Below are 22256 nucleotides of genomic sequence, written 5' to 3'. Positions count from 1 at the left end.
TATAAATAGACCTTGAACTAAAATATCTGTAAACAACTTAAAAACTTTTTAGCAATTTGGCTGGAAGAATATTTATTGCACTTAGTTTTCGTGTTATGTCTTTGTTAAAATTGGAAGTTTCTGATGAGAGTAACACTGTAATGAAGGTTTTCCCGAAAGCAAAATTACGGCACTGCAACGCTTGCTCTTGTGTTTCTTGTCTAAAGAATTAAAACATTTGTTTTCTAACATTGATGGTAAATTTCAGTGTTCACTCACCATATTTCTTTGTGATGTTGTCAATCAGCAGTGCTTGGGTCTGAAACAAAACTCTAAATAATTACTCCCAGTAATACACAGTATTTGCAATAATGAAATCAACAGATCCTCAAACTTGAGCTATTTAGATTTTAAATTTAATTTTTATGAAGTGTTTATACTCTGTGGGAACCCATTCATATTGATTGATTCACTTTAGTGTTTTACTGTACAGCAAGCTTATATTGTACCAGAAAATGATGTAAAATGTCATAGATAGCTGATCCAGGTTGATCTAATGGTATAATTCAAACCTGCTCTGGCATCCAAGCTATTGAGCCAACTTGGCTGCTTTAATAACTCTGATTAACAGAATTTAACATATAGTGAAATACATTCTTTATATCTGAGTGATTACAATACTGTTAATCTTTTGTACAAGCAAATACAATTTTGATAAACAGACGCATATCATTGATCTCTCAGGATTTGTTTTAAATCACACACACACACACACACAAGGATCCCTAATTTTGAATGGCTAGTGCTGGACATATTTGCCCTAAAATTTATCTGGCAACAGTCATATATGTAAATTTTAAAATTATCCAAAGGAGGCATAAAATGTTACAGCAGGAAAGAAAACCCACATACATTGTATTATTAATTGTGCCAGAAAATGCCCAATTTGGGGTTCTGTATTATTAAATGTGCCAGAAAATGCCCGATTTGGGGTTCTGGATTATTAAATGTGCCAGAAAATGCCCAACTTGGGGTTCTGGATTATTAAATGTGCCAGAAAATGCCCAATTTGGGGTTCTGGATTATTAAATGTGCCAGAAAATGCCCAATTTGGGGTTCTGGATTATTAAATGTGCCAGAAAATGCCCAATTTGGGGTTCTGGATTTGCTGTTGCTCAGTTTTAGCATTGTCCTTCCATGTTTCATTAGTTTACTCAAAAATTATTTATTTCTAAAAAATCATTTTTCTTTCAGAACTTTATTCCAAAACAGCATTTTATTCCACTCTACTGCATTTATAAATGAATTATTAACTGACAACAAGCTGACCTATGACCTTGAATTTAAATAATGCTTCATACCCTGGCAGATATTTTCAGTCCGATGTAAAGTTGTATTTGATTAGGTCTTCAAACAAGTATTGGAGAATGATTATGTTTGTTAGTGGATTTTACCAAAAGGTAAAAAGCACATGGGGTTGGGACTTGTGTAATGTCTCGAGTATAATAACATTAAATGAAAGTTCTTTTTTCATAAGTCCATGTGATAAACTTTTATACGTTTGACATCATATGCTTTTTATCTGTAATGTTTAAATAAGAGGCAAAAACATAGTGACCAAACAATGGCATGGGATCCATATAGGCAGTGTCCAGCATAACAAGTTAGCAAATGAAAACTTGGGCTAATATACTCTCTCTCTCTCTCTCTCTCTCTCTCTCTCTATATATATATATATATATATATATATATATATATATATATAGAGTGCAATCAGCTAACATTATTTAACTCCTAACTTCTTTGCTAAATTTTCTATCTCACAATGACTCATCTGATATGTGCTATCCCACCAACATACAATACAAGTGTAACATAAAGAAAACATGCAGAATAAATAAATGCTCTGTGTAAAGTCAATCAATTAAAAAACCTGTCCCCATTTCTGGAATTGTTTGTCAGAATGTATTTTGAGAGTTGAAATATGAAAGGAAAAACTTTGTATCGCATAACACTGAACCCATTCACATATTTGGATGGTGGAACTCAACCTTACTGACATAAAATGTTGACATCTTGTATGAAAATTCACTGAAGGATAAGTATCCTCTTTCATCAACTACAAAAAGACTTTTTTTTAAAAAATTACCTGATATTTCTGTGCCTTTTCCATGTCTCCAGATCTGAAAGCCTGACGTATGTTGTAGAATATTTTTCCAAGGTAGGGAGCAGTTATAACCCCTTCTATACCCAGACTCAGGGAAGGTAAATATTGCTAAAATAAACCAAATTATATAGGGTGAATTCATTTCTTTTTCTAAAAGGTTCATAAGGATTTGTAATACCACTGTATGCCTGGTTATGAAAATCTATACAGAGAAACTTCCTTAAAATGGCCCCTTTGTAACCTGGCCTCTTATTTAGATTAGCCTTTTTGTAACATGTCTGCTTTTGTTGACTGGCCTCTGTAACCTAGCCTCCTCTGTAGATGTGCCCCTTTGTAACATGGCCTTTTCTGTATTGACCCCATTGTAACCTGGCATCTGTATTCTGTCCCATTTGTAACCTGACCTATGTAGACTGGCCCCTTTGTAACCTGAACTCTGTAGACTGGCCCCTTTGTAACCTGAACTCTGTAGACTGGCCCCTTTGTAACCTGAACTCATTTCACCTGCCATCCTCTGTAGAATGGTCACTTTGTAACCTGGCTTTCTCTGTAGACAGTCCCCATTGTACCCAGCACTTCTATGTATACAGGCCACTTTGTAACATGATCTCTACTTTAGTTTAACCTCTGTTAAATGGCCTGATGTTTCCCAAAAAGGCCTTCTAATTCTGATATAACCTCCTCATACTTCCAACCTCAATCAAATGGACAAATGCTTTAGTCCCAACAGTGTTGTTTATGAAAGTTTCACTACTAAACTAAAGAGTCTAGAATCCAATAATCAGACTGGCTTAAATGTAGTCAGATTTAAGACTGACCAATCAAATGCCTGAAATCCAGGTCTAACTTTAAGTCTTATTTTGGTAACATTGAAGTGAGAATCACACAGTATTGAAGGGTAGAAGCTTGGCTTGACTATCTGGGAACTAATACTGGTTGTCTAATAATGGTGTGATGATTAATTACAATAATCAAACATTGGAAGAAAAATATCAAACAAATTTTTCTTTTTTGACTTTTCAGAGCAAACTATTCCAGGAAAAATTAAATTTATGAATAATAGCATTCTGTTGTAAATAGTACAGAAACAGCACCAACAACATATCTGTTGAAAACTTGTGTCTATCAATCATTTAAAGTTATGGGAAGCAAAAATGTTACCATGTATGCAAAAATGGCATTGTCTGTGAAACAATACTGAAAATATTTACAACTAAAATTGGTGGATCATCACTTATGATGAATCAGTCCTCTAACTATAACTGATTGCCTAACACTACTGTCTATTTCTGTTCTTGTTTTTTGTGTGTGTCATTTGTGTTTAAGAATATCGCTATAACGGGTGCAAATTCAAGCAAAAGAATAGCAGTATACTTGCCTCCAATGTTCCAGTAAGGATGTTAAATTTCCCATTACAGGCCCTGGCACAGTTAACAAGGGCAGGCAACTCTGGTGATGTGTGCTTTACTCCAGCTATATTGGGAATGCACTTATCTGCAAGTCTCAGGAACTCTGGTATGTTCACTGAGAAAATAAAACCTACAGCTGAAGGATTCATTGTTATGCCATGAACAGATACACTTTCTAAGCAATTTGCTTTAAAATTACAGTAAATCCCCAATTTATGCATATAATGCATGTCTAGACACTTCATGTATGTTGAATATGTGACTAGAGGTGACTTTTTCAATAGGATATGTTAGAAAATTGGTGGGTTGTGTTCCTCAGACCTCACATTTATGACACCAAAGGTTCCAAAATACAATATTTTTCAACCAATATTTATTATGTTACAAAAAATATTTACAAACATATTTATACCATCACATTACAATGCACAAAAAAATACAAAATCAACAACAAACAATCTTCAATCCATCCATCAATGGTGAGGAGAATCTTCATCTCAGATGATACAAAATGGCAGTTCCAGCTTGGGAACAGATGCTGCACTCTTGCATATATACACATGATGCATGTAGTATTTTGTTCGAACTTTGCCCTTTCATACCAAAGACTTATAAAAAAATGGTACAAGCAGCTGTCTTGCTTGGCACTCAGCATTAAGATGCTAGTGTTTGGACTGGTTGGTCTGGTGTCAGAATAATGTGACTGGGTGGGGCATGATGCTACATGTCTGCGGCATGATGCCCCAGTGCTAGACATCACTATAATCTGCCACACTACAAATATTGTATCAAAATAACTGAAAAGTTTTTAAAGATACACATCAAATCTAAATCACACACACACTAGGTGTGTATTTTTCTGTTTTTGTGTTATTACTAATTTGTATAAATGCAAGACCTGCGTAAGTCAAATATAACTCGGGAATTTACTGTATACTCTTAACCATTAGAGGCCTCTCAGTCTATCAGTCTTTGAAACCTTCAGAAGTAATTCTTGGAATAAAAATGTATTTAATTACACATGCAGAGACATTGGTCTGTCTGTCTGTCTGTCTGTCTGTCTATCTCTATCTATCTATCTATCTATTATCTATCAATCAATCAATCAATCATCTTGGAAATATAATCAAAGTCATGCCTTAGTAAAATGCCTTAAAACCAACAAAAGAAATTACTTTCTATCTATCTATATATCAATCTGTCTAATTACACTTATACTGTCTATCTGTCTATATATCAATCTGTCTAATTACACTTATACTGTCTATCTATCTATATATCAATCTGTTTAATTACACTTATACTGTCTATCTATCTATATATCAATCTGTCTAATTACACTTATACTGTCTATCTGTCTATATATCAATCTGTCTAATTACACTTATACTGTCTATCTATCTATATATCAATCTGTCTAATTACACTTATACTGTCTATCTATCTATATATCAATCTGTCTAATTACACTTATACTGTCTATCTGTCTATATATCAATCTGTCTAATTACACTTATACTGTCTCTTTTTCGCTGTGTGTCTGTCTGAATCTAACATGTACATAATTATCTTAACACATAAATACACAGATGTGACAGTAAACACATTTAACTACACAGATGTGACAGTAAACACATTTAACTACACAGATGTGACAGTAAACACATTTAACTACACAGATGTGACAGTAAACACATTTAACTACACAGATGTGACAGTGTTGAGACTACTTACAGTACACCCCAGTAGTAATGTTATACTCGTATAAGTAAAAAGGAAGTTTAGGTGCTGCTGATGCCAACTGGGCCATATAATCCACCAGTATCTCTGAAAAACATAAAAAAGCAAAACAATTATATGTTTTGTGATGGTTGTGAAATAAGAACACAAGAAAATTATGTTGGGAAGTGTAAGGGTAATGAAAATGAATTTTTTTCCACATACAATATAAGTATCATCAATGGACAAAATTAGATTTTTAATTTTATTTTATGTTAGATATTCTAAAAGTACTCCAAAGTGATTCTCAGTCAACATGCTGTTAGTGTCATTAAATATTGCATTCAAGTATGGAGAAAATTGTTCTATTTCCACTTGCATCTTTTTGTGCTATTTCCACTGCAATAGTTTTGTGCTATTTCCACTGCAATAGTTTTGTGCTATTTCCACTGCAATAGTTTTGTGCTATTTCCACTTGCATCTGTTACAAACCAAAGTGAATATGTTTCCTTGTGGTAATCTGGCCCCTTTCTTTTCATATTTGCAGACAATTTGAGCTTAAATTCCATATAATTTCTAAAAGACAAGAACTTTAGTTAATAGTAATCAGTAGATCAAACTGCATAGACCCTGATCTACAGGTACATGATTCTACGGCAGATCAGGACCTTTGTTGTTTGAAGTTTGTTTCAACTTACAAGCGAGTGTATATAATAGAGAGAAAAAAAGTCTATGTTACAAATACCTTGAAATAGAAATACCGCTTGCAGACCAAATATTTTTATATTTTCAGTTTTTGCCATTTAAAATCGACAAGCATTCCATATATTTTTGGGGAAATGTTTAAAACATTTAATGATTGTAACGGTGATAACATCATCATCATCATCATCATCATCATCATCATCATATCAATCAGGTATCTGCTGTAAGTTCTCTTACCTACACTGGCTGGTTTGTGGTAGGTTGGTGGTAAAGCAGCAAATGCTGTAGCTCCAATTTCCTGTGCATGTTCAGCCTGGAAAAATGACAAATAAGAGCATGTGTCTGTCTGTATGTATGTGTTTGTATTTAATGGCACAATGCACAATCATGTCTGTATAGTATCGAGATAGGTTATAAAAATGTAATGGCAAAGAAACTGCTTGATTCTTTAGGAAGGGTAACCCTTCGAGAATAAAATAAATGAGTACTCTTACAAGCATTACAGCTAAATAACATTCTTTCAAAGGTAATTGCAATAAAGGAGGAATTTTCAGACATTTTTATCATTGTGGGCAAAAATTTCTTATATTAACTGCATTCATTTGTAAGTTTGGAGATTATGTTGTACATCATTAAAACAAAATTAATAATTAAGCCAATATCAAGAAACTTTTGTCTAACTGCATTGATGTCAATACACTACACAAGAAAAACTTTTGTCTCATTGCATTGATGTCAATACACTACACAAGAAAAACTTTTGTCTAACTACATTGATGTCAATACTTTTGTCTAACTAGATTGATGTCAATACACTACACAAGAAAAACTTTTGTCTAACTGCATTGATGTCAATACACTACACAAGAAAATTTTTTGTCTAACTGCATTGATGTCAATACACTAAACAAGAAATACTTTTGTCTAACTACATTGATGTCAATACACTAAACAAGAAATGCTTTTGTCTAACTGCATTGATGTCAATACACTACACAAGAAAAACTTTTGTCTAACTGCATTGATGTCAATACACTAAACAAGAAATGCTTTTGTCTAACTGCATTGATGTCAATACACTAAACAAGAAATGCTTTTGTCTAACTGCATTGATGTCAATACACTACACAAGAAAAACTTTTGTCTCATTGCATTGATGTCAATACACTACACAAGAAAAACTTTTGTTTAACTGCATTGATGTCAATACACTACACAAGAAAAACTTTTGTCTAACTGCACTGATGTCAATACACTTCACAATAAACTTTTGTCTAACTAGATTGATGTCAATACACTACACAAGAAAAACATTTTTCTAACTGCATTGATGTCATTACACTACACAAGAAAAACATTTGTCTAACTGCATTGATGTCAATACACTACACAAGAAAACTTTTGTTTAACTACATTGATGTCAGTACACTACACAAGAAAAACTTTTGTTTAACTGCATTGATGTCAATACACTACACAAGAAAAACTTTTGTCTAACTGCACTGATGTCAATACACTTCACAATAAACTTTTGTCTAACTAGATTGATGTCAATACACTACACAAGAAAAACATTTTTCTAACTGCATTGATGTCATTACACTACACAAGAAAAACATTTGTCTAACTGCATTGATGTCAATACACTACACAAGAAAACTTTTGTTTAACTACATTGATGTCAGTACACTACACAAGAAAAACTTTTGTTTAACTGCATTGATGTCAATACACTACACAAGAAAAACTTTTGTCTAACTGCACTGATGTCAATACACTTCACAATAAACTTTTGTCTAACTAGATTGATGTCAATACACTACACAAGAAAAACATTTTTCTAACTGCATTGATGTCATTACACTACACAAGAAAAATATTTGTCTAACTGCATTGATGTCAATACACTACACAAGAAAACTTTTGTTTAACTACATTGATGTCAGTACACTACACAAGAAAAACTTTTGTCTAACTGCATTCATGTCAGTACACTACACAAAAAAACTTTTGTCTAACTACATTGATGTCAGTACACTACACAAGAAAAACTTTTGTCTAACTACATTGATGTCAACACACTGCACATGAAAAACTTTTGTCTAACTGCATTCATGTCAGTACACTACACAAGAAAAACTTTTGTCTAACTACATTGATCAGTACACAACACAAGAAAAACTTTTGTCTAACTGCATTGATGTCAATACACTACACAAGAAAAACTTTTATCTCATTGCATTCATTTCAATACACTTCACAAGAAAACTTTTGTCTAACTGCATTGATGTCAATACACTTCACAATAAAATTTTGTCTAACTAGATTGATGTCAATACACTACACAAGAAAAACTTTTGTCTTACTGCATTGATGTCAATTCACTACACAAGAAATACTTTTGTCTAACTGCATTGATGTCAATACACTTCACAAGAAAACTTTTGTCTAACTGCATTGATGTCAATACACTTCACAATAAAATTTTGTCTAACTAGATTGATGTCAATACGCTACACAAGAAAAACTTTTGTCTAACTGCAATGATGTCAATACACTAAACAAGAAATACTTTTATCTAACTGCATTGATGTCAATACACTAAACAAGAAATGCTTTTGTCTAGCTGCATTGATGTCAATACACTACACAAGAAAAACTTTTGTCTAACTATATTGATGTCAGTACACTACAGAAGAAAAACTTTTTTTTGTCTAACTACATTGAAGTCAATACATGACACAAGAAAACTTTTGTCTAACCAAACTGAAGTCAATACATGACACAAGAAAAATGATTGTCTAACCAAATTGAAGTCAATACATGACACAAGAAACAATTTTGTCTAACTACATTGAAGTCAATACATGACACAAGAAAACTTTTGTCTAAGTACACTGAAGTCGATACATGACACAAGAAAACTTTTGTCTAACTAAATTGAAGTCAATACATGACACAAGAAAAACGTTTGTCTCACTGCATTGAAGTCAATACATGACACAATAAAAGCTTTTGTATCGTACACATGAAAATGCAGTGGCACGTACCTCATCTATGATATGTTCCATATGTGGGATGCCATTCCCCAGTGAGCATTCGAATATCTGTATGTGGGATGCTGTTCCCCAGTGAGTATTTAAACATCTATATGTGGGATGATGTTCCCCAGTGAGTATTTAAACATCTATATGTGGGATGATGTTCCCCAGTGACTATTTGAATTTCTATATGTGGGATGCCATTTCCCAGTGAGTATTTGAATTTCTATATGTGGGATGCTGTTCCCCAGTGAGTATTTGAACTTCTGTATGTGGGATGCTGTTCCCCAGTGAGTATTTGAACATCTATATGTGGGATGCTGTTCCCCAGTGAGTATTTGAACATCCATATGTGGGATGCTGTTCCCCAGTGAGTATTTAAACATCTATATGTGGGATGATGTTCCCCAGTGACTATTTGAATTTCTATATGTGGGATGCCATTCCCCAGTGAGTATTTGAATTTCTATATGTGGGATGCTGTTCCCCAGTGAGTATTTGAACTTCTGTATGTGGGATGCTGTTCCCCAGTGAGTATTTGAACATCTATATGTGGGATGCTGTTCCCCAGTGAGTATTTGAACTTCTGTATTTGGGATGCCATTCCCCAGAGGGTATTTGAACTTCCAAAGCTGGTTTGTGGAGTTTTAATTCCACATATTTGCAAAGTTGTTAAAACCTGAGCATAGGCAGAAGAGATGGGGGGAGGAGAAAGCGAGGGTGGGATGTGGCACTTATGCCAATTCTAACACTGTATTAAAAATGGAATTCTTTTACAAAATGCTTCATGGCAGAGGTGTATTTAAAGGATTTTGATAATGCATGAGCTAATAAAAAAACTAACATGATCATTTCTAATAAAGAAAGAAAATTAAAAGAAAAAAGAAAAATTAAAAAGAAAAAGGCAAACAATAAAAAATTGGATCATGAAATTCATCATGTTCATCTGTGTTGTTGGGAATCTTGATTTTCACTTGACATTATACAAGAAGTAAAACAATTTTTTAAACAATCTTTTGAAATTTGAATTCTTTACTGTCTTGTAGACATCAACCTACAGTTTGTTCTTTAAATGTAATGTCTGTTTTAATTTACCAGGTATCTTGAGTCTTTTAGATTTCCAGTTCCAATGTGGACTATAACTGGCATTCTGTAGGAATGGAAGAGCATAAATTAATTTACATGGTATCAGACAATTATCATTCAAGTCACCTTGTCTCAAGGCAGTTCTACTTTAGAAAATATAAGGGCAAATGTTGAATAGAAATCAATTTTACAGTACATCAACACATCAATTGGTTATATAGTTCCATGGCAATTTGACTGAAAAGCCATGCTCAGAGACAAACCATGGCATCCAGCCCAGTCTGGTATTGGCAAGAGTCAAACTTCTACCTTTCTGCTTGAGAGTCAAGCTAAGAAAAGGGAAGAACACTATAGACTGAACAATTAAATATCACTTGGCTATAGAACACTATAGGCTGAATCATTGAATATCACTTGTTTCTAGAACACTAATGGTTGAATAATTGAATATCACTTGACAAAAGAACACTATATACTGAACAATTGAACATCACTCGACAAAAGAACATCATAGGCTGAACAACTGAATAGCACTTGACAAAAGAATATAAGCTGAACAATTTAATATCACTCATCAAAAGAACACTATAGACTGAACAACTGAACATCACTTAATGAAAAAACATGATAGGCTGAACAACTGATACTAGACTAAAGAAAACTAGACTGAACAATTAAATATCACTTGGCTATAGAACACTGTAGGTTGAATAATTGAATATCACTTGTTTATAGAACACCAATGGTTGAATAAATGAATATCACTACAAAAAACTAGGCTGAACAAAAGAATATGACATTTGTTTTGTATATTTAATTGTTTGTTTGTTATTTTTTTTAATTCAATTACATGCTATTGTAATGTAACATTGTATACTTGACTTGACCTTGTCCAAAACTGATTTTATTTCTACTTGACCTGATTGACCTTTTTTAATTTCATTTTAAGTAAACAACTAATACATAGCTACATTATTCTCTCGGTGTATGGGCTTAATATCAGGATCATTATTAACAGAAGAAGTAAATATGTTTATTTGGGTCCGGGCTTTGGACTTTCTTAAGTGAATTTTATAGGTTATGATTTTGATTTTTTAAACATCAGAATCATTTTAGAAGGTTATTTTCCATTAGGTAATGGTTCTTTTTAAAAAAGAAAACTAATTATGACCAGAGGTCAAGTAGAGAACTATATAATCTTGTAAATATGAGGACTTGGTCATTCATGCTTTGACATCTAGCACTTTCAAGTTGTATTATATTGGGCTGAATTCTATTTTCTTCAGTTACTGTCAAGTGATAATTTTCTCTAGAAATACAAAAAGTGTTCTGATAAAATTCTTGGATAGAGACATTCACTAGAATTTATACTGAATTCAAACCTGGAATTATATTACTGTGATTCAATGGAAAAACTGTTGAAACATCAACATTATAAGTTATAACAGACAAAACCTTGCCTTCACTTTTTGGATTTCTTTGAGTTTTATTCAGGAGGATAAATGACATAGGACTTGTGTCTGTAATTCATGGACTTCTTTTAGATTTAAATTCACAAAACTTTTTTTTAAAAATTCTTCTCATTTTCACCTTGTATTAAATTTTATGAAGCTTGTTTTCTTTCACATTACAGAAAAACTCTATGTTGAACATTTGTAAATCATTCAAAAAAGAACATTATAAGCTGAACAACTTAACACCACTTAACAAAATAAAACTAAAGCATCCCTTGACAAAAGAACACTAAAGGTTGACAAATTCAGCATCCCTTGACAAAAGAACACTAAAGGTTGACAAATTCAGCATCCCTTGACAAAAGAACACTAAAGGTTGACAAATTCAGCATCCCTTGACAACAAAACATGAAAGGTTGACAAATTCAGCATCCCTTGACAAAAGAACGCTAAAGGTTGACAAATTCAGCATCCCTTGACAAAAGAGCACTAAAGTTTGACAAATTCAGCATCCCATGACAAATTCAGCATCCTATGACAAAAGAACACTAAAAGCTGACAAATTCAGCATCCCTTGACAATAGAACACTAAAGGTTGACAAATTCAGCATCCCATGATAAAAGAACACTAAAGGTTGACAAATTCAACATCCCTTGACAAAAGAACACTAAAGGTTGACAAATTCAGCATCCCTTGACAAAAGAACACTAAAGGTTAACAAATTCAGCATCCCTTGACAAAAGAACACTAAAGGTTGATAAATTCAGCATCCCATGACAAAAGAACACTAAAGGTTGACAAATTTAACATCCTTGACAAAAGAAGACTGTAGGATGAACAATTGAACATCACTTGAAAAAGGAATATTGTAGGCTGAATAATTGAACATCTCTTGACAACAAAACACTATAAGCTGAACAATTGAATATCACTTGACATATGACCACTATAGACTGAACTATTCAAAATCACTTGACAGAAGAACACTAGCCTGAATCATTGTAAACCAGTTGAAAAAAGAACACTATAGGATGAACATTACTTGACAAAAGAACACTAAAGGTTGACAAATTCAGCATCCCTTGACAAAAGAACACTAAAGGTTGACAAATTCAGCATCCCTTGACAACAAAACACTAAAGGTTGACAAATTCAGCATTTCTTGACAGAAGAACACTAAAGGTTGATAAATTCAGCATTTCTTGACAGAAGAACACTAAAGGTTGACAAATTCAGCATCCCTTGACAAAAGAACACTAAAGGTTGACAAATTCAGCATCCCATGATAAAAGAACACTAAAGGTTGACAAATTCAGCATCCCATGACAAAAGAACACTAAAGGTTGACAAATTCAGCATCCCATGACAAAAGAATACTAAAGGTTGGCAAATTCAGCATCCCATGACAAAAGAACACTAAAGGTTGACAAATTCAGCATCCCATGACAAAAGAACACTAAAGGTTGACAAATTCAGCATCTCTTGACAAAAGAACACTAAAGGTTGACAAATTCAGCATCCCTTGACAAAAGAACACTAAAGGTTGACAAATTCAGCATCCCTTGACAAAAGAACACTAAAGATTGACAAATTCAGCATCCCTTGACAAAAGAACACTAAAGGTTGACAAATTCAGCATCCCTTGACAAAAGAACACTAAAGGTTGACAAATTCAGCATCCCATGACAAAAGAACACTAAAGGTTGACAAATTCAGCATCCCATGACAAAAGAACACTAAAGGTTGACAAATTCAGCATCCCATGACAAAAGAACACTAAAGGTTGACAAATTCAGCATCTCATGACAAAAGAACACTAAAGGTTGACAAATTCAGCATCCCATGACAAAAGAACACTAAAGGTTGACAAATTCAGCATCTCATGACAAAAGAACACTAAAGGTTGACAAATTCAGCATCCCATGACAAAAGAACACTAAAGGTTGACAAATTCAGCATCCCATGACAAAAGAACACTAAAGGTTGACAAATTCAGCATCCCATGACAAAAGAACACTAAAGGTTGACAAATTCAGCATCCCATGACAAAAGAACACTAAAGGTTGACAAATTCAGCATCCCATGACAAAAGAATACTAAAGGTTGACAAATTCAGCATCCCATGACAAAAGAACACTAAAGGTTGACAAATTCAGCATCCCTTGACAAAAGAACACTAAAGGTTGACAAATTCAGCATCCCATGACAAAAAAACACTAAAGGTTGACAAATTCAGCATCCCTTGACAAAAGAACACTAAAGGTTGACAAATTCAGCATCCCTTGACAAAAGAACACTAAAGGTTGACAAATTCAGCATCCCATGACAAAAGAACACTAAAGGTTGATAAATTCAGCATCCCTTGACAAAAGAACACTAAAGGTTGATAAATTCAGCATACCATGACAAAAGAACACTAAAGGTTGACAAATTCAGCATCCCTTGACAAAAGAACACTAAAGGTTGACAAATTCAGCATCCATTGACAAAAGAACACTAAAGGTTGACAAATTCAGCATCCCATGACAAAAGAACACTAAAGGTTGATAAATTCAGCATCCCTTGACAAAAGAACACTAAAGGTTGATAAATTCAGCATACCATGACAAAAGAACACTAAAGGTTGACAAATTCAGCATCCCTTGACAAAAGAACACTAAAGGTTGACAAATTCAGCATCCCTTGACAACAGAACACTAAAGATTGACAAATTCAGCATCCCTTGACAAAAGAACACTAAAGGTTGACAAATTCAGCATCCATTGACAAAAGAACACTAAAGGTTGACAAATTCAGCATCCCATGACAAAAGAACACTAAAGGTTGATAAATTCAGCATCCCTTGACAAAAGAATACTAAAGGTTGACAAATTCAGCATCCCATGACAAAAGAACACTAAAGGTTGACAAATTCAGCATCCCTTGACAAAAGAACACTAAAGGTTGACAAATTCAGCATCCCATGACAAAAGAACACTAAAGGTTGACAAATTCAGCATCCCATGACGAAAGAATACTAAAGGTTGACAAATTCAGCATCCCATGACAAAAGAACACTAAAGGTTGACAAATTCAGCATCCCTTGACAACAGAACACTAAAGGTTGACAAATTCAGCATCCCTTGACAACAGAACACTAAAGGTTGACAAATTCAGCATCCCTTGACAAAAGAACACTAAAGGTTGACAAATTCAGCATCCCTTGACAAAAGAACACTAAAGGTTGACAAATTCAGCATCCCTTGACAACAGAACACTAAAGATTGACAAATTCAGCATCCCTTGACAAAAGAACACTAAAGGTTGACAAATTCAGCATCCCATGACAAAAGAACACTAAAGGTTGACAAATTCTGCATCCATTGACAAAAGAACACTAAAGGTTGATAAATTCAGCATCCCTTGACAAAAGAATACTAAAGGTTGACAAATTCAGCATCCCATGACAAAAGAACACTAAAGGTTGACAAATTCAGCATCCCTTGACAAAAAAACACTAAAGGTTGACAAATTCAGCATCCCATGACAAAAGAACACTAAAGGTTGACAAATTCAGCATCCCATGACAAAAGAACACTAAAGGTTGACAAATTCAGCATCCCATGACAAAAGAATACTAAAGGTTGACAAATTCAGCATCCCATGACAAAAGAACACTAAAGGTTGACAAATTCAGCATTCCTTGACAACAGAACACTAAAGGTTGACAAATTCAGCATCCCTTGACAAAAGAACACTAAAGGTTGACAAATTCAGCATCCCTTGACAAAAGAACACTAAAGGTTGACAAATTCAGCATCCCTTGACAACAGAACACTAAAGATTGACAAATTCAGCATCCCTTGACAAAAGAACACTAAAGGTTGACAAATTCAGCATCCCATGACAAAAGAACACTAAAGGTTGACAAATTCTGCATCCATTGACAAAAGAACACTAAAGGTTGACAAATTCAGCATCCCATGACAAAAGAACACTAAAGGTTGATAAATTCAGCATCCCTTGACAAAAGAATACTAAAGGTTGACAAATTCAGCATCCCATGACAAAAGAACACTAAAGGTTGACAAATTCAGCATCCCATGACAAAAGAACACTAAAGGTTGACAAATTCTGCATCCATTGACAAAAGAACACTAAAGGTTGACAAATTCAGCATCCCATGACAAAAGAACACTAAAGGTTGACAAATTCAGCATCCCATGACAAAAGAATACTAAAGGTTGACAAATTCAGCATCCCATGACAAAAGAACACTAAAGGTTGACAAATTCAGCATCCCTTGACAACAGAACACTAAAGGTTGACAAATTCAGCATTCCTTGACAACAGAACACTAAAGGTTGACAAATTCAGCATCCCTTGACAAAAGAACACTAAAGGTTGACAAATTCAGCATCCCTTGACAAAAGAACACTAAAGGTTGACAAATTCAGCATCCCTTGACAACAGAACACTAAAGATTGACAAATTCAGCATCCCTTGACAAAAGAACACTAAAGGTTGACAAATTCAGCATCCCATGACAAAAGAACACTAAAGGTTGACAAATTCTGCATCCATTGACAAAAGAACACTAAAGGTTGACAAATTCAGCATCCCATGACAAAAGAACACTAAAGGTTGACAAATTCAGCATCCCTTGACAAAAAAACACTAAAGGTTGACAAATTCAGCATCCCATGACAAAAGAACACTAAAGGTTGACAAATTCAGCATCCCATGACAAAAGAACACTAAAGGTTGACAAATTCAGCATCCCATGACAAAAGAATACTAAAGGTTGACAAATTCAGCATCCCATGACAAAAGAACACTAAAGGTTGACAAATTCAGCATCCCTTGACAACAGAACACTAAAGGTTGACAAATTCAGCATCCCTTGACAACAGAACACTAAAGGTTGACAAATTCAGCATCCCTTGACAAAAGAACACTAAAGGTTGACAAATTCAGCATCCCTTGACAAAAGAACACTAAAGGTTGACAAATTCAGCATCCCTTGACAACAGAACACTAAAGATTGACAAATTCAGCATCCCTTGACAAAAGAACACTAAAGGTTGACAAATTCAGCATCCATTGACAAAAGAACACTAAAGATTGACAAATTCAGCATCCCATGACAAAAGAACACTAAAGGTTGATAAATTCAGCATCCCTTGACAAAAGAACACTAAAGGTTGACAAATTCAGCATACCATGACAAAAGAACACTAAAGGTTGACAAATTCAGCATCCCTTGACAAAAGAACACTAAAGGTTGACAAATTCAGCATCCCTTGACAAAAGAACACTAAAGGTTGACAAATTCAGCATCCTTGACAAAAGAACACTAAAGGTTGACAAATTCAGCATCCCATGATAAAAGAACACTAAAGGTTGACAAATTCAGCATCTCATGACAAAAGAACACTAAAGATTGACAAATTCAGCATCCCATGACAAAAGAACACTAAAGGTTGACAAATTCAGCATCCCATGACAAAAGAACACTAAAGGTTGACAAATTCAGCATCCCTTGACAAAAGAACACTAAAGGTTGACAAATTCAGCATCCCATGACAAAAGAACACTAAAGGTTGACAAATTCAGCATCCCATGACAAAAGAACACTAAAGGTTGACAAATTCAGCATCCCATGATAAAAGAACACTAAAGGTTGACAAATTCAGCATCTCATGATTCAGCATCCCATGACAAAAGAACACTAAAGGTTGATAAATTCAGCATCCCATGACAAAAGAACACTAAAGGTTGACAAATTCAGCATCCCTTGACAACAGAACACTAAAGATTGACAAATTCAGCATCCATTGACAAAAGAACACTAAAGGTTGACAAATTCAGCATCCCTTGACAACAGAACACTAAAGATTGACAAATTCAGCATCCCTTGACAAAAGAACACTAAAGGTTGACAAATTCAGCATCCATTGACAAAAGAACACTAAAGATTGACAAATTCAGCATCCCATGACAAAAGAACACTAAAGGTTGATAAATTCAGCATCCCTTGACAAAAGAACACTAAAGGTTGATAAATTCAGCATACCATGACAAAAGAACACTAAAGGTTGACAAATTCAGCATCCCTTGACAAAAGAACACTAAAGGTTGACAAATTCAGCATCCCTTGACAAAAGAACACTAAAGGTTGACAAATTCAGCATCCTTGACAAAAGAACACTAAAGGTTGACAAATTCAGCATCCCATGATAAAAGAACACTAAAGGTTGACAAATTCAGCATCTCATGACAAAAGAACACTAAAGATTGACAAATTCAGCATCCCATGACAAAAGAACACTAAAGGTTGACAAATTCAGCATCCCATGACAAAAGAACACTAAAGGTTGACAAATTCAGCATCCCTTGACAAAAGAACACTAAAGGTTGACAAATTCAGCATCCCATGACAAAAGAACACTAAAGGTTGACAAATTCAGCATCCCATGACAAAAGAACACTAAAGGTTGACAAATTCAGCATCCCATGATAAAAGAACACTAAAGGTTGACAAATTCAGCATCTCATGATTCAGCATCCCATGACAAAAGAACACTAAAGGTTGATAAATTCAGCATCCCATGACAAAAGAACACTAAAGGTTGACAAATTCAGCATCCCTTGACAACAGAACACTAAAGATTGACAAATTCAGCATCCATTGACAAAAGAACACTAAAGGTTGACAAATTCAGCATCCATTGACAAAAGAACACTAAAGGTTGACAAATTCAGCATCCCATGACAAAAGAACACTAAAGGTTGATACATTCAGCATCCCTTGACAAAAGAACACTAAAGGTTGACAAATTCAGCATACCATAACAAAAGAACACTAAAGGTTGACAAATTCAGCATCCCTTGACAAAAGAACACTAAAGGTTGACAAATTCAGCATCCCTTGACAAAAGAACACTAAAGGTTGACAAATTCAGCATCCTTGACAAAAGAACACTAAAGGTTGACAAATTCAGCATCCCATGACAAAAGAACACTAAAGGTTGATAAATTAAGCATTCCATGACAAAAGAACACTATAGGATGAACATTACGTGACAAAAGAACGCTAAAGGTTGACAAATTCAGCATCCCTTGACAAAAGAACACTGGAGGCTGAAGAAATGAATATCACTTGACAAAAGAATAAAGCAGTGTATGAGTAGTAGGCACTGTCAACCTGGGATTAGATAGTTATGTGTTTCAGTCCTGGGATTAGATAGTTATGTGTTTCAGTCCTGGGATTAGATAGTTATGTGTTTCAGTCCTGGGATTAGATGTGTTTCAGTCCTGGGATTAGATGTGTTTCAGTCCTGGGATTAGATAGTTATGTGTTTCAGTCCTGGTATTAGATAGTTATGTGTTTCAGTCCTGGTATTAGATAGTTATGTGTTTCAGTCCTGGGATTAGATAGTTATGTGTTTCAGTCCTGGGATTAGATAGTTATGTGTTTCAGTCCTGGGATTAGATAGTTATGTGTTTCAGTCCTGGGATTAGATAGTTATGTGTTTCAGTCCTGGGATTAGATAGTTATGTGTTTCAGTCCTGGGATTAGATGTGTTTCAGTCCTGGGATTAGATAGTTATGTGTTTCAGTCCTGGTATTAGATAGTTATGTGTTTCAGTCCTGGGATTAGATAGTTATGTGTTTCAGTCCTGGGATTAGATAGTTATGTGTTTCAGTCCTGGGATTAGATAGTTATGTGTTTCAGTCCTGGGATTAGATGTGTTTCAGTCCTGGGATTACACAGTTATGTGTTTCAGTCCTGGGATTAGATAGTTATGTGTTTCAGTCCTGGTATTAGATAGTTATGTGTTTCAGTCCTGGGATTAGATAGTTATGTGTTTCAGTCCTGGGATTAGATAGCTATGTGTTTCAGTCCTGGGATTAGATAGTTATGTGTTTCAGTCCTGGGATTAGATAGTTATGTGTTTCAGACCTGGGATTAGATAGTTATGTGTTTCAGTCCTGGGATTAGGCAGTTATGTGTTTCAGTCCTGGGATTAGATAGTTATGTGTTTCAGTCCTGGGATTAGGCAGTTATGTGTTTCAGTCCTGGGATTAGATAGTTATGTGTTTCAGTCCTGGGATTAGATAGTTATGTGTTTCAGTCCTGGGATTAGATAGTTATGTGTTTCAGTCCTGGGATTAGAAAGTTATGTGTTTCAGTCTTGGGATTAGATAGTTATGTGTTTCAGTCCTGGGATTAGATAGCTATGTGTTTCAGTCCTGGGATTAGATAGTTATGTGTTTCAGTCATGGGATTAGATAGTTATGTGTTTCAGTCCTGGGATTAGATAGTTATGTGTTTCAGTCATGGGATTAGATAGTTATGTGTTTCAGTCCTGGGATTAGATAGTTATGTGTTTCAGTCATGGGATTAGATAGTTATGTGTTTCAGTCCTGTGTTTCATGCTCCATGTCAAGACACAGTTCCAGTTGCCATGGATACCTGCATCTACTCATGGCTGAGGGAGGGGCATAACCTTTGATTGACTGCCATTCCATCATTTGGAAATCATGCATTCTGAGTCACTGCACTTCATATGAACTATGATTATGTATGGCTGTATGAACACTGCTTAATTGTCCAAAAGATAACATCCTCTGAGAGGTTAACCTTTGATGGACTGGAATTACATGAAAAGGGTGGGGGTTAGAACAATGAGCTCTATCTAGACTCATGCCATGAAGACTGGGATAATGCAGAGTTTGTAAGCAAATCAGTTGGGACAGAAAGGCTGCAGGAAACATGCTGCACAAAAAAATATGATTGGTCAATATGTGAAAGTTGGTTACTTTCCTGTTTTAAAAAAATTGTGAGAAACATAACACCGATTGGATGCTCTTGAGGTCACATATATGTGGGATTGTTAGTCCACAGCTAATTAACATTATATGGTGTTCAATCAAGCATAGACTAAGCCTGTCACCAACTGCGACAGCTAATTAACATTATATGGTGTTCAATCAAGCACAGACTAAGCCTGTCACCAACTGTGACAGCTAATTAAAATTATATGGTGTTCAATCAAGCATAGACTAAGCCTGTCACCAACTGTGACAGCTAATTAACATTATATGGTATTCAATCAAGCATAGACTAAGCCTATCAGCAACTGTGACAGCTAATTAATATTATATGGTGTTCAATCAAGCATAGACTAAGCCTCTCACCAACTGTGACAGCTAATTAACATTATATGGTGTTCAATCAAGCATAGACTAAGCCTGTCACTGACTGTGACAGCTAATTAACATTATACGGTGTTCAATCAAGCATAGACTAAGCCTGTCACCAACTGTGACAGCTAATTAACATTATACGGCATTCAATCAAGCACAGACTAAGCCTGTCACTGACTGTGACAGCTAATTAACATTACATGGTGTTCAATCAAGCATAGACTAAGCCTGTCACTGACTGTGACAGCTAATTAACATTATATGGTGTTCAATCAAGCATAGACTAAGCCTCTCACCAGCTGTGACAGCTAATTAACATTCAAGCATAGACTAAGCCTGTCAGCAACTGTGACAGCTAATTAACATTATATGGTGTTCAATCAAGCATAGACTAAGCCTGTCAGCAACTGTGACAGCTAATTAACATTATATGGTGTTCAATCAAGCATAGACTAAGCCTGTCACCAACTGTGACAGCTAATTAACATTATATGGTGTTCAATCAAGCATAGACTAAGCCTGTCAGCAACTGTGACAGCTAATTAACATTATATGGTGTTCAATCAAGCATTGACTGTGACAGTATTCAGGACCTATTAGCCAAAAAAGATCTTGGCAAAGATCAAATGATGGCAGCTAGATTCAGACTGATCATAAAAGGAATCCTTAGAAGTCATTTTTGTGGTTTCTTAGGCTTTGCATAATCTCAGCAAAGTAACATTATTCTCATGTAATATGCAAAGTAATCCAAAGTGGGAATTTGGTTCTGCAGACTGATGTTTGTTATTTCTGATGTTGTGAGTTCAGCACCATTTTCAGTACATAATAGGCCATATATAACTTGTGCAGGAAGAACTAGGAAAAGCCCTGTAAGAGCCATTGACCCATGGCGGCTACTGGCAAGATTTCTCACATCGCCACATTTGCTGAGCCCGAGACTCAAACCCACATGGACAGAGGAAGATGGCACTGATCAGTAAAGGCAAGCACTTTAGACCACTTGGACACCTGACTAACATTTGTAAACTTGTAAAAAAGAATACTGTATACTAATTGTATTGGACCTACCTGCCTCTAGCTACCTCTATCCATTTTTCTACTGACCGTTTCCGTTCCTCTTGGCTCTGGTTCATACCTTCTGAAAGCGTTCCATTTACTGAATGGAAAATAAATTTCATGATATCTACTTAAATATCACAACATGTAAATAAATTTTCAGTTAATGAATAGTATTAGATTTTAAGGCTTTAAATTAAACACCATTATCTTATAGGCTCTTTCATTTAGTAGTGGCTTTCTATTGCATCCCCTTTTGATGAGGAAAACAGTTGAGTAGATAAAATGGATGGATTCTCTATTTGCATTATTCTTGTATGAACATAGATCTGGCTGTTGTGTGAACCTAGGCCTGGCTGTTGTATAAATATAGGTCTGGCTGTTGTGTAAACATATGTCTGCTGTTGTGTGGGGAAAAAGGTCTTGCTGTTGTATAAACATATGTCT

General features: G+C 34.8%; 1 protein-coding gene across 1 annotated transcript in view; it reads right to left on the bottom strand.

Moving 5' to 3' along the window:
- Positions 1-22256, bottom strand: part of LOC149780422 (N-acetylneuraminate lyase B-like) — a 33948-nt gene that overhangs the window by 2730 nt on the left and 8962 nt on the right. The window contains exons 5-11 of the mRNA XM_089937348.1: positions 21822-21909; positions 10116-10170; positions 6217-6292; positions 5290-5382; positions 3525-3670; positions 2129-2254; positions 259-298 (exon numbers count right to left, since the gene is read on the bottom strand). Of these exons, the coding sequence (XP_089793474.1) occupies positions 259-298; positions 2129-2254; positions 3525-3670; positions 5290-5382; positions 6217-6292; positions 10116-10170; positions 21822-21909 (624 nt within the window). The remainder of the gene's footprint in view (positions 1-258; positions 299-2128; positions 2255-3524; positions 3671-5289; positions 5383-6216; positions 6293-10115; positions 10171-21821; positions 21910-22256) is intronic.

This window comes from Sinohyriopsis cumingii, chromosome 16, assembly GCF_028554795.1.
Source record: "Sinohyriopsis cumingii isolate HCF-2022 chromosome 16, ASM2855479v2, whole genome shotgun sequence".
Lineage (NCBI taxonomy): Eukaryota > Metazoa > Mollusca > Bivalvia > Unionida > Unionidae > Sinohyriopsis > Sinohyriopsis cumingii.
The sequence above is the reverse complement of the archived record's forward strand: the minus strand, read 5'-3'. Positions and strand labels throughout refer to the sequence as shown.